Here is a 13,717-nt window from a genome sequence, read left to right as displayed (position 1 = left end):
TCAAGTGAATAATTGTAGCTTGAGCTTTTGAACTCTGTATGAGATAGGCTGTTTTCAGCTAAGCAGATAGGGCTAGTCTGGAATTCACGTGGAAAAGAAGCAGTGAACAAATAAAAAATTCATCCAACTGATTGTAAGCTTTGTGGGTCCTTTTCGTGTGCTAGCAGGCAATAATGAGTGTCTTGTGCTCATTATGGGTTTTCTAGCACAGAAAGGGAACAAAATGCTTGCAAATAAGCTTAAAGGGGTTGTAAAGGTTTGTTTTTTTATTTTCTAAATAGGTTCCTTTAAGCTAGTTCACTTACCTTTTCCTTCAATTTCCCTTTTAAATGTTTTTTTTCTTTGTTTCTTTGTCTGAATTTTTCACTTCCTGTTGCTCCTCAGTAAGCTGTTCTAAATGACTTTCCACCGCTCGGATGATGGTGGAAAGCTTACTGAGGAGAAACAGGAAGTGAGAAATTCAAACAAAGAAAAAAAACATTAAGGCCCAGATTCTCAAAGGAGATATGACGGCGTATCTCCAGATACGCCGCCGTATCTCTGAGTCTGAGCCGTCGTATCTATGCACCTGATTCTTAGAATCAGTTACGCATAGATTTCTATTAGATATGACCGGCGTAAGTCTGTTACGCCGTCGGATCTTAACTGCATATTTACGCTGGCCGCTAGGGGCGTGTACGCTGATTTACGCCTAGAAATATGTAAATCAGCTAGATACGCAAATTCACGAACGTACGCCCGGCCGACGCAGTACAGATACGTCATTTACGTTAGGCTTTTCCCGGCGTAAAGTTACCCCTGCTATATGAGGCGTACATGCGGCGTACCAATGTTAAGTATGGACGTCGTTCCCGCGTCGAATTTTGAATATTTTACATCGTTTGCGTAAGTCGTCCGTGAATGGGGCTGGACGTCATTTACGTTCACGTCGAAACCAATACGTCCTTGCGGCGTACTTTGGAGCAATGCACACTGGGATATTCCACAGACGGCGCATGCGCCGTTTGGGAAAAACGTCAATCACGTCAGGCCACAAGTTATTTAATATAAAACACGCCCCCCTGTTCCAAATTTGAATTAGGCGGGCTTACGCCGGCCTATTTACACTACGCCATCGCAACTTAGGGAGCAAGTGCTTTGAGAATACAGCACTTGCCCGTCTAAGTTGCGGAGGCGTAACGTAAATAGGATACGTTACGCCCGCACAAAAATACGCCAAACTACGAGAATCTGGCCCTTCGAAGGGAAATCGAAGGAAAAGGTAAGTGAACCAACAATGCACTAGCTTAAAGGAACCTATTTAAAAAATAAAAGACGAACCTTTACAACCCCTTTAATCAAGTTATGAGCTGATCATGACTCCTTTTCACATGCATTTCAGGCTATCTTTATGTTCTGGAAAATCTCCCTGCAAACAGTTCCCAAAGTTATGCTATGTAGAAGAGTAAAGGAAGCGTAGAAGAGTAAAAGGATCAATTAGTGCTCCTCTGTCAGCAAAGACACAGATTAGGAAGATTGGGGCCCTAGGTCTAATTAGGATTGCAATAGACACAGAGAAGCCATTACATTTGCAATGTCTGTACTTGAATGGCCGCATCAAACATCAAGGGCCAGATCCACATACATGTAGAACGGCGCAGCGTATCAGAGATACACTACGCCGCCGTACCTTACCTGGCGCATTTTCGAATCCTTAGCGATTTCGCGCCGTAAGTTACGGTGGCGTAGTGTATTTCTGGCGGCAGATTTCAAATTGGGCGGGTTGGGGGCGGGTTTCATTTAAATGAAGCGCGTCCCCGCGCCGAATGAAATGCGCATGCGTCGTCCAGAAATTTCCCGCCGTGCTTTGCGCGAAATGACGTCGCAACGATGTCATTTTTTTAACTTAGACGTGAGTTACGTCCATCCCTATTCACAGACGACTTACGCAAAAAAAAAAAAATTCAAATTTCGACGCGGGAACTACGGCCATACTTAACATGGCAATTCTATCTATACGCCGCAAAATACCAGCTTTAACTATACGCCGGAAAAAGCCGACTACAGACGACGTTAGAAAATGCGACGGCCGCGCATACGTTCGTGGATCGTCGTAAATCGCTAATTTGCATACCCGACACGGAAAACGCCACCCAGCGGACGCCAAAGTATTACATCTTAGATCCGAAGGCGTACGAAGACGTACACCTGTCGGATCTAACCCAGAAGCCGTCGTATCTTGTTTTGAGGATTCAAAACAAAGATACGACGCAGGAATTTTGAAATTACGCGGTGTATCAATAGATACACCGGCGTAATTTCTTTGTGAATCTGGCCCCAAGTGCCTACAAGTGCATCTTCCAGTGTGTAGTGATATTCAGGTACACAGCTTTAGCTACTTGCACTAACCCCCTAGCTAGGGTGACCACGTGTCCCGGTTTGCCCGGGATCGTCCCGTAATATACATTTTTGTCCCGTGTCCCGGGAGCCTTCAAACCGGGACAATAGAGAGTCCCGGAATCAACTGCCTGCCACACTCACTGCCGCTGCTGTCGCTGTAATTAAATGATTCTAAATCACTGGTTGCTAGGGAAGCCCCGCTTGGCTTGTAGCAACCAGTGACGTCACCGTGTCCCGCTCTCTGCGCCTCCGACTCCTCCCCCACCTCCTCCTCCTCCAGCGGCCAGCCGCGATTCTTGCTGCAGAGAGAGCAGCAGCGCCAGCGTAACAGGCAGAGAGACAGCACCGTCACAGCAGTGAGTCACTCACCTACCGCGGCACAGACCAAGACATCCTCCTCCTCCCCTTCAGGCCTTGGTTGCTCAGCTGGACTCGATCCGCCGCCCGTCCTGAGTCCCGACCTCCCGCGAGTCCCGACTTCCGCTGCGCCGCGGCGCCGGCCATCCTTGGAGCAGGGGCAGAAAAGGTAGGTGCAGGGGGGGGGGGGGTTGACCATGCAATGGGGGGAGAGATTATACAGTCCAGATTACAATTTGCAGGGGCAGCAGAGGTGACAGTGAGAAAGGGGGGGGGGGGTTGCATGGTGCACCCCCCTTTCTCTGTCACCCTGCTGCCCCTGCAAATTGTAATCTGGACTGTATAATCTCTCTCTACCCAGTCCTCCGTCAGCCAGTCCCTCTGTCAGCCAGTCCCTCTGTCAGCCAGTCCCTCTGTCACCCAGTCCCTCTGTCACCCAGTCCTTCCGTCACCCAGCTCTCCGTCACCCAGTCCTTCCGTCACCCAGCTCTCCGTCACCCAGCTCTCCGTCACCCAGCTCTCCGTCACCCAGCTCTCCGTCACCCAGCCCTCCGTCACCCAGCCCTCCGTCACCCAGCCCTCCGTCACCCAGCTCTCCGTCACCCAGCCCTCCGTCACCCAGCCCTCCGTCACCCAGCTCTCCGTCACCCAGCTCTCCGTCACCCAGCCCTCCGTCACCCAGCTCTCCGTCACCCAGCCCTCCGTCACCCAGCCCTCCGTCACCCAGCTCTCCGTCACCCAGCTCTCCGTCACCCAGCCCTCCGTCACCCAGCTCTCCGTCACCCAGCTCTCCGTCACCCAGCTCTCAGTCACCCAGCTCTCCGTCACCCAGCCCTCCGTCAGGCAGCCCTCCTCCGTCACCCAGCCCTCTGTCACCCAGTCCCTGTCACCCAGCCCTCCGTCACCCAGCCCTCCGTCACCCAGCCCTCCGTCACCCAGTCCCTCCGTCACCCAGCTCTCTGTCACCCAGCTCTCTGTCACCCAGCTCTCTGTCACCCAGCTCTCTGTCACCCAGCTCTCTGTCACCCAGCTCTCTGTCACCCAGCTCTCTGTCACCCTGTCCCCTGTCACCCTGTCCCCTGTCACCCTGTCCCCCAGTCCTCTGTCCCCCAGTCCTCTGTCACTCAGTCCCCCCTCACCCAGCCCTCTGTCACCCTGTCACCCAGCCCTCTGTCACCCTGTCACCCAGCCTTCTGTCACCCCGCCCTCTGTCACCCCCGTCCCTCTGTCACCCAGCCCTCTGTCACCCAGTCCTTCCGTCACCCAGCCCTCTGTCACCCAGTCCTCTGTCACCCAGCCCTCTGTCACCCTGTCACCCAGTCCTCTGTCACCCAGTCCTCTGTCACCCTGTCACCCAGCCCTCTGTCACCCGGCCCTCTGTCACCCGGCCCTCTGGTCACCCGGCCCTCTGTCACCCGGCCCTCTGGTCACCCAGTCCTCTGTCACCCAGTCCTCTGTCACCCAGTTCCTCTGTCTCCCGTCCTCGTCACCCTGTCACCCATTCCTCTGTCACCCGGCCCTCTGTCACCCGGCCCTCTGTCACCCAGCTCTCCATCACCCAGTTCCTCCGTCACCCAGCTCTCCGTCACCCAACCCCCTTCACCCAGCCCTCTGTCACCCCTGTCACCCAGCCCTCTGTCACCCTGTCACCCAGTCCCTCTGTCACCCAGTCCCTCTGTCACCCAGTCCCTCTGTCACCCAGTCCTCTGTCACCCAGTCCTCTGTCACCCTGTCACCCAGTCCTCTGTCACCCAGTCCTCTGTCACCCTGTCACCCAGCCCTCTGTCACCCAGCCCTCTGTCACCCTGTCACCCAGCCCTCTGTCACCCTGTCACCCAGCCCTCTGTCACCCAGCCCTCTGTCACCCACACCCAGCCCTCCGCCACCCAGTCCCCCTGTCCCCCTCTGTCACCCAGCTCTCTGTCACCCCAGTCCCCTGTCACCCAGCCCTCTGTCACCCAGCCCTCTGTCACCCAGCTCCAGCTCTCTGTCACCCAGCCCTCTGTCACCCAGCCCTCTGTCACCCTGTCACCCAGCCCTCTGTCACCCAGCCCTCTGTCCCCCTGTCACCCAGCCCTCTGTCACCCAGCCCTCTGTCACTCAGCCCTCTGTCACTCAGCCCCCTGTCACCCTGTCCCCTGTCACCCAGTCCCCTGTCACCCAGCCCTCTGTCACCCAGCCCTCTGTCACCCAGCTCCAGATCTCTGTCACCCAGCTCTCTGTCACCCAGCCCTCTGTCACCCAGCCCTCTGTCACCTGTCACCCAGCCCTCTGTCCACCCAGCCCTCTGTCACCCAGCCCTCTGTCACCCAGCCCTCTGTCACTCAGCCCTCTGTCACTCAGCCCTCTGTCACCCCAGTCCCCTGTCACCCAGCCCTCTGTCACCCAGCCCTCTGTCACCCAGCCCTCTGTCACCCAGCCCTCTGTCACCCAGCCCCCTGTCACCCAGCCCCCTGTCACCCAGCCCCCTTTCCACCCAGTCCCCTTTCACCCTGTCCTCCGTCACCCAGCCCTCCGTCACCCAGCCCTCCGTCACCCAGTCCCCTGTCACCCAGTCCCCTGTCACCCAGTCCCTGTCACCCAGTCCCCTGTCACCCAGTCCCTGTCACCCAGTCCCCTGTCACCCAGTCCCCTGTCACCCAGTCCTCTGTCACTCTGTCACCCAGCCCTCTGTCACCCAGCCCTCTGTCACCCAGTCCCCTGTCACCCAGCCCTCTGTCACGGGCCCGCTGATTTCAGGATACGCCCCTGCCCCCAAAACTGGCAAAAAAATATGTAAAAAAACGTATTTTTTTTTGGGGGGGGGGGGGGTGTCCCTGAATGGCAGTTTGGAAATGTGGTCAACCCTAACCCCTAGCTTACTGCAGTAGGGTTGTAGCTGGGCCTTGTACACCCACCAGACCCTGGTCTCCTGTCTAGGTTGCCTCACTGATAATGCAGCTCTATGCCATCATAAGGAGTGCATCCCGAGTAGACCAAGCGCCCAATAAAATCCTATAAGTATGTATGTATAGATATCCACTTGGATAAATTATGTTTTTGTAAAAATGCTAGCTACACATGGTATATGGAAAAACTTTGTTTGTGTCAATAAGCTTAGATAGGTTCTATTTCCAACCAGTAACAATTTTTTAAGTGGCATCAATTTTGACTGGAGATACATTTCAGCCCCACTCTCCCCCTTTTTCTAGTCCGTACACACGGGCGAGAATCCCGTCGGAAAAAAAACGTTGTTTTTTTCGACGGGATTCTCATCAAACTTGACGGGATTCTTGTCTAGCTTTCCTTGCATACACACTGTCAAGCCAAAACCTCTAAAACGCGGTGACGTACAACACGTATGAAGGGGAAGTTTGATTCCAATGGCGCCACCCCTAGGGCTGCTTTTGCTAATCTCGTGTTACTAAAAGTAAAAGTTTGTTAGTAAAAGTTTGGTGAGAGACGATTTGCGCTTTTCAATCTTTGTGCTTTTCAGTGCGTTATAGCGCGACGAATGTGCTATCTCCATTACGAACGCTAGTTTTACCAGAAGGAGCGCTCCTGTCTCATACATGATTCTGAGCAAGCTTTTTTTAAGCATACACATGACTCGTCGTGAAAATTGAGAATCCCGAAGAGAAAATGGAGAGCAGGTTCTCTATTTTTCTCGTTGAGATTCCAGGCAGTTTTCTCGACAAAAAAAACATACACACGAACGGTTTTCTCGGCAAAAAGCTCTGCCAGCAGTTTTCTTGCTGTTTCTGGCCGAGAAAAACGTGCGTGTGTAAGAGGCTTGTCTCGCCTTCTCTGCTCTCTTTCTCTCCAAGCTTCTCTTTTTGAGTGCTCCTCTCTTATTTCCCATTTTCTCTCTCCTCCTATCCACATCTTTTCTCTCTCCTCAATTTTCTTTCCTTTCTTCTTCTCTCTTTTTCCCCTCTCCTCTCTCAGGCCTCGTACACACGGCCGAGTTTCTCGGCAAAAACCAGCAAGAAGCTTGCTGTTTTTTTTTTTTGCCGAGGAAACCGGTCGTGTGTACACTTTTCAACGAGGAAACCGCCGAGGATCTCGTCGGGCCAAAAAGAAAGCATGTCTTCTTTTTCCTCGACGGGAATGTGAAAATTTGGCTTGTCGAGATCCTCGGCGGCTTCACAAGGAACTAGACGAGCAAAACGATGTGTTTTGCCCGTCGAGTTTCTCGGTCGTGTGTACGAGGCCTCATCCTCTTTCTGCTCTTCTTTGTTCTTTCCCTTTCCTCTTCTCTGTTCTAGTCCTCTATGTCTGCTCATTTTTCTTTTCCCTCACCTCTTCCCTATTTTCTCTCCCTTACTCTTCCCTCCCTTACTTTTCTTTTCCCTCACCTCTTCCCTATTTTCTCTCCCTTACTCTTCTCTCCCTTACTTTTCTTTTCCCTCACCTCTTCCCTATTTTCTCTCTCTTACTCTTCTCTCCCTTACTTTTCTTTTCCCTCACCTCTTCCCTATTTTCTCTCCCTTACTCTTCTCTCCCTTACTTTTCTTTTCCCTCACCTCTTCCCTATTTTCTCTCCCTTACTCTTCTTACTCCAATCTCCTCATCTTTCTCCTATCCTCTTTTTCTCTGTCTTCTCATTTCCCCTTTCCTCCTCTCTCCTAATTGTCTTTCTCCACTCCATCCTTCAGCTTCTTCTCTCTCATCCTCCTTGCCCTTTCCTCTCATCTACTCTTTTCCCTCTCCCCCCTCTCTACTCTTGTCCCTCTCTTCCTCTTCCTCATCTCTTTCTACTCTGTCACCTCCTCTTCACTCCTTAGTTCCCCTGTCTCTTTTTTTTTAACCCCTTTCCATCTTTTTCTGTCCCTCCTCTCTTCAGTTTCTCTCTCGTTCTCATTTTTTTTTTTTTTCTTTTCTATTTTCCTCTCGATTTCTCCTTTCCTCTCCATCAGTTTTTTTTCCCCTCCTCCCCTTTCTTACACTTGGCTGGAGACTGACTTGTTTTCCTAGCTTGACAGAGATTAGCTAACACTACCCCTCCCTCCCCAGCCTTTCTGTGGACTTCACCCTGAAGGGGATGACCTCATAGATGACAGCAATGAGGGAGGAGGGGCTTGGGGGATATATAAGCCTACGGAGACAGCTCAGAAGAACAGCACTGACTGCTCAAAGAAATTACTGGGCGGAGAAGCAGGCACTTAGTTCTGATCAATATGTCCACGATCCTTGATATTCGCACTATTTATCAGGTAAGACAGGCTTGGGTGATTCATGATGGGCAGAATTTTTGTTTTTGTTTTTTTTACAAACACGGGGCACAGATATGTCTTTTGTTGTAGGCCTAGAAATGTGTATGTTCAAACTTCAGGAAACTTAAAAAGATACTTTCGGAGACTTTTAACAGATTTTTATTGCTTTGTGGTAGAGCTGTTAATGCTGACAAAGGAGATCAGGCAGGGTGGGGACCCTTATACCGGATGTGAGATGAAAAGAGAACTTTGTGCATTTAGAAAGACTGTTAGGAATCAGGAGGTCAGTAGGACATAAAGGTGACCCTGAACAGTGATAGGGGGGGAGTTTAGGCTGGTTTGAATTTATGATGTGGCAAAGGGTGTCAACTTAGAAGACAGAAACAAGTACATCTGGGAAAGCAGATAAGCAATGACGGCAGGGTGGGACATAAATCATTTTATCTGGCATGGGTTTTAGGCAAGTTTTATTTTTTTTACCGGACAATTGTCCTTATGCATGAAACTGCTTAAAAATAGAATGTGTTTGTCTAGACCCAGAGCACTCAATCATATTCAAATAGTCAGATTCCAGCTGTCATTTTCCACTGCAGGGGTAAATCTAATGCTTAGCAGAAGGACAACAGACGAGCTACAACTGAGACATAGCTCCATGTTTCTTCTTTAAACTCTTTAAACGCTTTTGAGATGTACCAGAGCTGCCGATCGGCTCTTCCCTGTACACACCACTCTTTTAGTGCAGGAGTGTTTTTTACAATTGCGTTATAAAGAGAAAGGGGCTAGGGATATTTTGTGTGCCATTGTTATAGCTGTGCGCTGGAATTAAAGGCTTACAGTCTGTTACCAGGCAACTGTTTGTATTTGCAGCCGGGTGACATTAAAGCTCAGATCTGTATTGCCCAACCAAACCAAAACAACATAGCGCCAATGGCATGTTGTTGCTCCCCGCCAGGACTATATCAGTTTTTGTTCCATCTGTCACTCACATCTTCCTCTGTGCTGTCAGTCATGTTGTAAACCTACGTATAACTTAATCTTTGTAACCCGCTGCACCTTCCTGCCCCCCTCCGCCACTCTGTTCCTACACGTCACTCAGTTCTTGTCATCTGCACACTATACCTTCTAAAGGCTAGCTACCTTTAATCTAACAAGGAAAAACGCATATATGGAGTCGGTGTGCAGCGCACCCCGAAAATGCAAAAACAAAAATGGGAAGGTCCCCCTACCTTTAATCTATTACTATGGGTCTTCAAAAGTTTTCGTAATCACTGTTACTAAAGCTGGACATGCGCATAATAATTTGATTGTACAATCTATATGCAGGCTCCTTTTAGATTTATCAAAATACAAACAGTCATAGGGGGTCTACCTAATCCCTCTCCAAGGCTTTTGAGCTGCATAGTTGTTAGTAGATCTTTCATAGGTTGTACAAGCAGATTGTAATGTATGTGGGTCAGCTTTTGGGTATACTTGGCCAACAAGTTTCTCTGGAGGAATGTCAGGAGTAAGAGATGATCTGCCACAGTTTTTTTTTTCCTGCGTCTTCCACACAACAAGTTTGCTCTGTTTCTTTCTTAAAGAGAAAATCAGTTGCAATATTTTACAAGCCATTGCAAAAATTTTTTTTCGAGATCACAAGGTCTTTCAATGCTAGCAACTGCTTGTTATCTCTTGGGAGTTGCCCTTCATGGAGAAGAATGTCGCAAGAGAGGCCTGAACCGGTCACATAACTTGCAAATGTTTGCTCTTCTATGACTGGCTGGCTTTACACAACTTATGTAGTCTTTGTGTCTCTTGTTTTTTCACCTAGGCTATAGATTTTTTTTGCTGTACTCATTTCCAGCTCTTCTTTCTTTCTGTCCAGGGTTGCGTGTGCTATATATTAATTGTAAACCTGATATACGAAAGCTAGATTAAAGAAAATTTGTGTTGCCTATATAGCAAACAGCTTTTTTTCTCAAGGAGATAAGAGCCAACACCTAAATAAGTCAACAAAACGTACACTGTGGAATGACCAAATCTCTGCCTTAATTTGAAAAAATAATCCTAATTGGTTGTTATGAGCATCTGATCCACTTTTGTCCGTGTTTGTCTGTTTTGAGCACAGCTAGAGCATTTTCCAATAGCAACCAAGTTATTTTTTATTTTTTCAAAATGATAAAAATTTTGGGGTTATTGCCCTACTCTTGATCCAGTATGTCTATTATAGAGAGAGAGAGAGAGAGAGAGAACATTCAGAGGGCACTTTTTTGGCTTAGTAAAAAGTATGAAAGGCCTCTGATCTTGTGGCTTCCTGTTTTTGAGTTCCCACCCAAACTGTGGCTCTCTGATATCTTGAGTGCTTTCATATCATCAACCCAAACATAACCATTTCCGCATTAGCACAGATGCGTGCTTTATATTTGCACACAGCCATCTGTTCTTCCTTTAGAGGAAGTTGCTGGTTCTTCTATATGTGACCTTTGACTCCGGAACATGGTGTAACAAAGACATTTCACAAACATTCTAAGTAACAATGCATATAGAGTTGTTAAGTTCCTATTTAAAAAAAAAGTTTTTTGCTGACATGTTTAGGCCTTGTTCTAAATCTGGTGTCTTGTTTGACCTACAGAACCTACGAAATTTAAGCCTCTCAGAAGACTTTGAAACTGCCAATGACCACAGCTTCTCCAGTCCTCAGAGAAGACACTCTTGTGCCCCTGAACTGTATGATGAAACTCGCTGGGCTTCTCGTGGTGACCCTTGGAATTTTGAACCATCTCGTGCTCCCTTCAGAGCAGATCGGTCAGTTAGCCTTACGGAAGGAACCCGGAATGCACTACCTCCTCCTCCAGGGTTCCCACCACTGAAGGCACCCCTGCCTACTCTTCCTGCTCCTTCACCTCGTTACAAGACAGAGTTATGTCGCACCTTTTCTGAAACGGGGACCTGCAAGTACGGCTCCAAATGCCAGTTTGCCCATGGGCAACAGGAGCTGAGAGAGCCAAACCGTCACCCAAAGTACAAGACAGAGTATTGCCACAAGTTCTACTTGTACGGAGAGTGCCCATATGGGTCTCGCTGCAACTTCATCCACCACCCAGCCGAACACGGAACTCCCCACCAGCAAGTTCTGCGCCAGAGCCTCAGCTATACTGGTGTACCAGTGCGAAGAGGGTCACCTCCACCACCAGGCTTTCCAGATCCTGCTTCATTCTCCAGAGCTGCTTCAGTATCTCCACCACCTTCAACAGACATGCTTTTCTCTCCTGCTCCTCTTGAGACCCGAAGCCATGTTTCCACCCTCAAAGGAATGGACTCATGCTCTCGCTGTTGCTCATGTCGGTGCTCAAGAGCTGGATCCCTTCCTCAAGATCCCTTTGCAAACCCTATACTATTCCGCACACCTTCCTCCAATTCTCTTACCGAGAATGAGTGCTATAGCAGTGGGTCAGAGTCTCCCGTCTTCGAGGTGTCAAGTCAAGTGACTTCCACCAAGAGATTGCCAATCTTTCACAGGCTGTCCGTCTCTGACTGAGCATGAAAAGCAGGGGAAAAAAGCTTCCGATCAATCTTTGTTATTTCAACCTGGTGATCAGACCAGCACATCAGTTGAGTCTTTAATAAGAAGCAAGGCATTATGTGAAGTTCCTCGACCTCCTAAGAAGAGAACAATCTCAAGACTCTTTTCCAAGTGCCTTAATGCAGATACTCAGGACTAAGTGGTTTCAGTTGAAGGCTACATAGTAGCTCAAAGACCACAACTTTTTGCACAAATTACCCCTCCTACCCTCATCCAAACGAATATCTGTTGTTAGACTATTCAGATATGGGCACCTGCAAGGTTCCATAGCTAACAGGTCCATTATATTGTGTAAGGGCTTCCCTCTACTGTGTTATTGTACAAGAGGCCCCGAATCATGTAGCAGAGCAAGGTATTTAGCATGTTTACTGCCCCTCGTCTCAAGCCCCTAGTTTGGGCTGGACCTAAACTTGTGAGAATTGGACCAGCGTGGATCAGTATCTTGGTTGTGAAAAATCCAAATTTATACCCCTGTGAACTCCTGCAAGAATTTTTAAATATTCATGTTTTTGTAGGTCCTGCAATGCATTGCAGTGTTATAATACAACACCACAATATTATTCTGTAGGCTACACTACTACTTGGGTTATATACACTACACTGTGTATAATGTGGATTCATACACTTGTTGGCTTGTTCGCCAAAGTGGCGCTGGGCCCTGTAGCAGTCGGGTAGGTTTATTGTTAAATAAATCCCTGGCCTCCAAGTTGCCTGATATTCAAAAACAATATGGGACAGCTACAGTTTCTTCTCGCACCAGCAATTTTTTGAAATCACAATCTTCTGAAACAGAGTTGCATATTTATTAACTGTGTATTGGCCAGTTGTTATATATGATTTTTTATTACGGATACAGAGATTTTTATAAATATTTATAAGTATACGTATACTTTTTGTTGACCTTGCATGTCGCTGGAAGACTTCAAGCTATGTCTGACTCATTGTGTTAAATGGTTTTGGCTTGATACACAGTTAATAAGCAAGGTTATGTATTGTTTCAGAACTTTTGCCATAGAAATGTGTTGTAAAGTGAGCCAATCAGCTGCAAGTAACTGTCATTTGCAACTATGTCATTGATGCACAAAGTGCACCAATTTATAGCAATGTGAAATAATGCACAGCAACCAAATTACAATACCAATTTCGGGTACTGTACTTTGCGTAAATACGTTGCAGATGCCTGGTTGGCTGCTTCCTTCAGTTATTAAAAATATATATTTTTATCAATTTCTGATATTTGTATTATGACACCTTGCAATGCATTAAGTACTTCCCTACAACGTGCCTTCTTACCTCAATGAGTGACTGCATCATGCAGCCTGGCAGTCAAGGAGTTAAAATCAAGTGAATTATGCAAAAAAAGTCATAATGGGAAAAAAAAAAAAAAATTAAGAATCTGGTAGTAATTAATACCTTGATTGTTGTAATCCAAAGCGTTTACTGCTAACACATACGTATCTATTTATGTCCTATTTATTTACCAAACAAATTTTATATATGTAATATTTATCTTTTTTGTATTATTTGGAAAATAATATATATTTGTCAGAAATATGTTTGTAATCACTTAAGTGAAATAAATGAACCTGTAATAAAATTTAAGAATTATATTAACTGTCTCTTGTTTCTTTGCTGGGATGGGGTAAAACCAAAGACAATGGGCCTTATGTATGAAAAGGACTGGCAGAAGAATGCAATGTGCACGCCTCAGCAATCCATAATGAGTCCTTGTGGGAGGTGGGGCAGCACAGGGCAGAGAACTGACTTGAAGCCAACTTCAGATTTGCATACAAGTTCCCCGAGTTCAGCTTGAGTTGGGTTTTAAATAGACTCAAAATGTTCACATCACCCATTATCTTTAGAAAAGTACTTCTGAAAAGTCTATTGTTCACTGACGACCTTAAAAGGAATTAAACCCAAAACCAAAAATGTAATATATTGCAGCTTAGCAATCATTGGATGTAGTAGTGCATTAGTTTTATTTTTTTAGCCTTTCCCCCCCCCCCCTCTGTTTTCACCTGGTGATCAAGATGGTAACACACCTGTATTAGAGTAACCCCCCCCCCCCCCTGGATGAAGGAGCTACTGAGACCCCTTTCGACAGCAGCATTATCAGTCTGGGGGAAGGGGGGTGTTAGATTTAGGCCCCTATCACACTGAGGAGTTTTTCATGCGTTTTAGCGCTAAAAATTGCGCCTAAATACCACCTGAAAAACTCCTGCCC

General features: G+C 47.6%; 1 protein-coding gene across 1 annotated transcript; it reads left to right on the top strand.

Annotated features, from left to right (window-relative positions):
• Window positions 1-7,816: 7,816 nt before the first annotated feature.
• On the top strand, window positions 7,817-12,895 carry LOC120913437 (mRNA decay activator protein ZFP36-like). Its single transcript, XM_040323362.1, has 2 exons — window positions 7,817-7,931; window positions 10,543-12,895. Exons 1-2 carry the CDS (start codon window positions 7,896-7,898, stop codon window positions 11,446-11,448), a joined length of 942 nt encoding a protein of 313 aa, XP_040179296.1. The 5' UTR covers window positions 7,817-7,895; the 3' UTR covers window positions 11,449-12,895.
• The last annotated feature ends 822 nt before the right edge of the window (window positions 12,896-13,717 follow it).

The sequence above is a fragment of the Rana temporaria genome, chromosome 9 (assembly GCF_905171775.1).
Source record: "Rana temporaria chromosome 9, aRanTem1.1, whole genome shotgun sequence".
NCBI classification, from domain to species: domain Eukaryota; kingdom Metazoa; phylum Chordata; class Amphibia; order Anura; family Ranidae; genus Rana; species Rana temporaria.
This window is presented reverse-complemented; position numbering and strand designations above follow the sequence as displayed.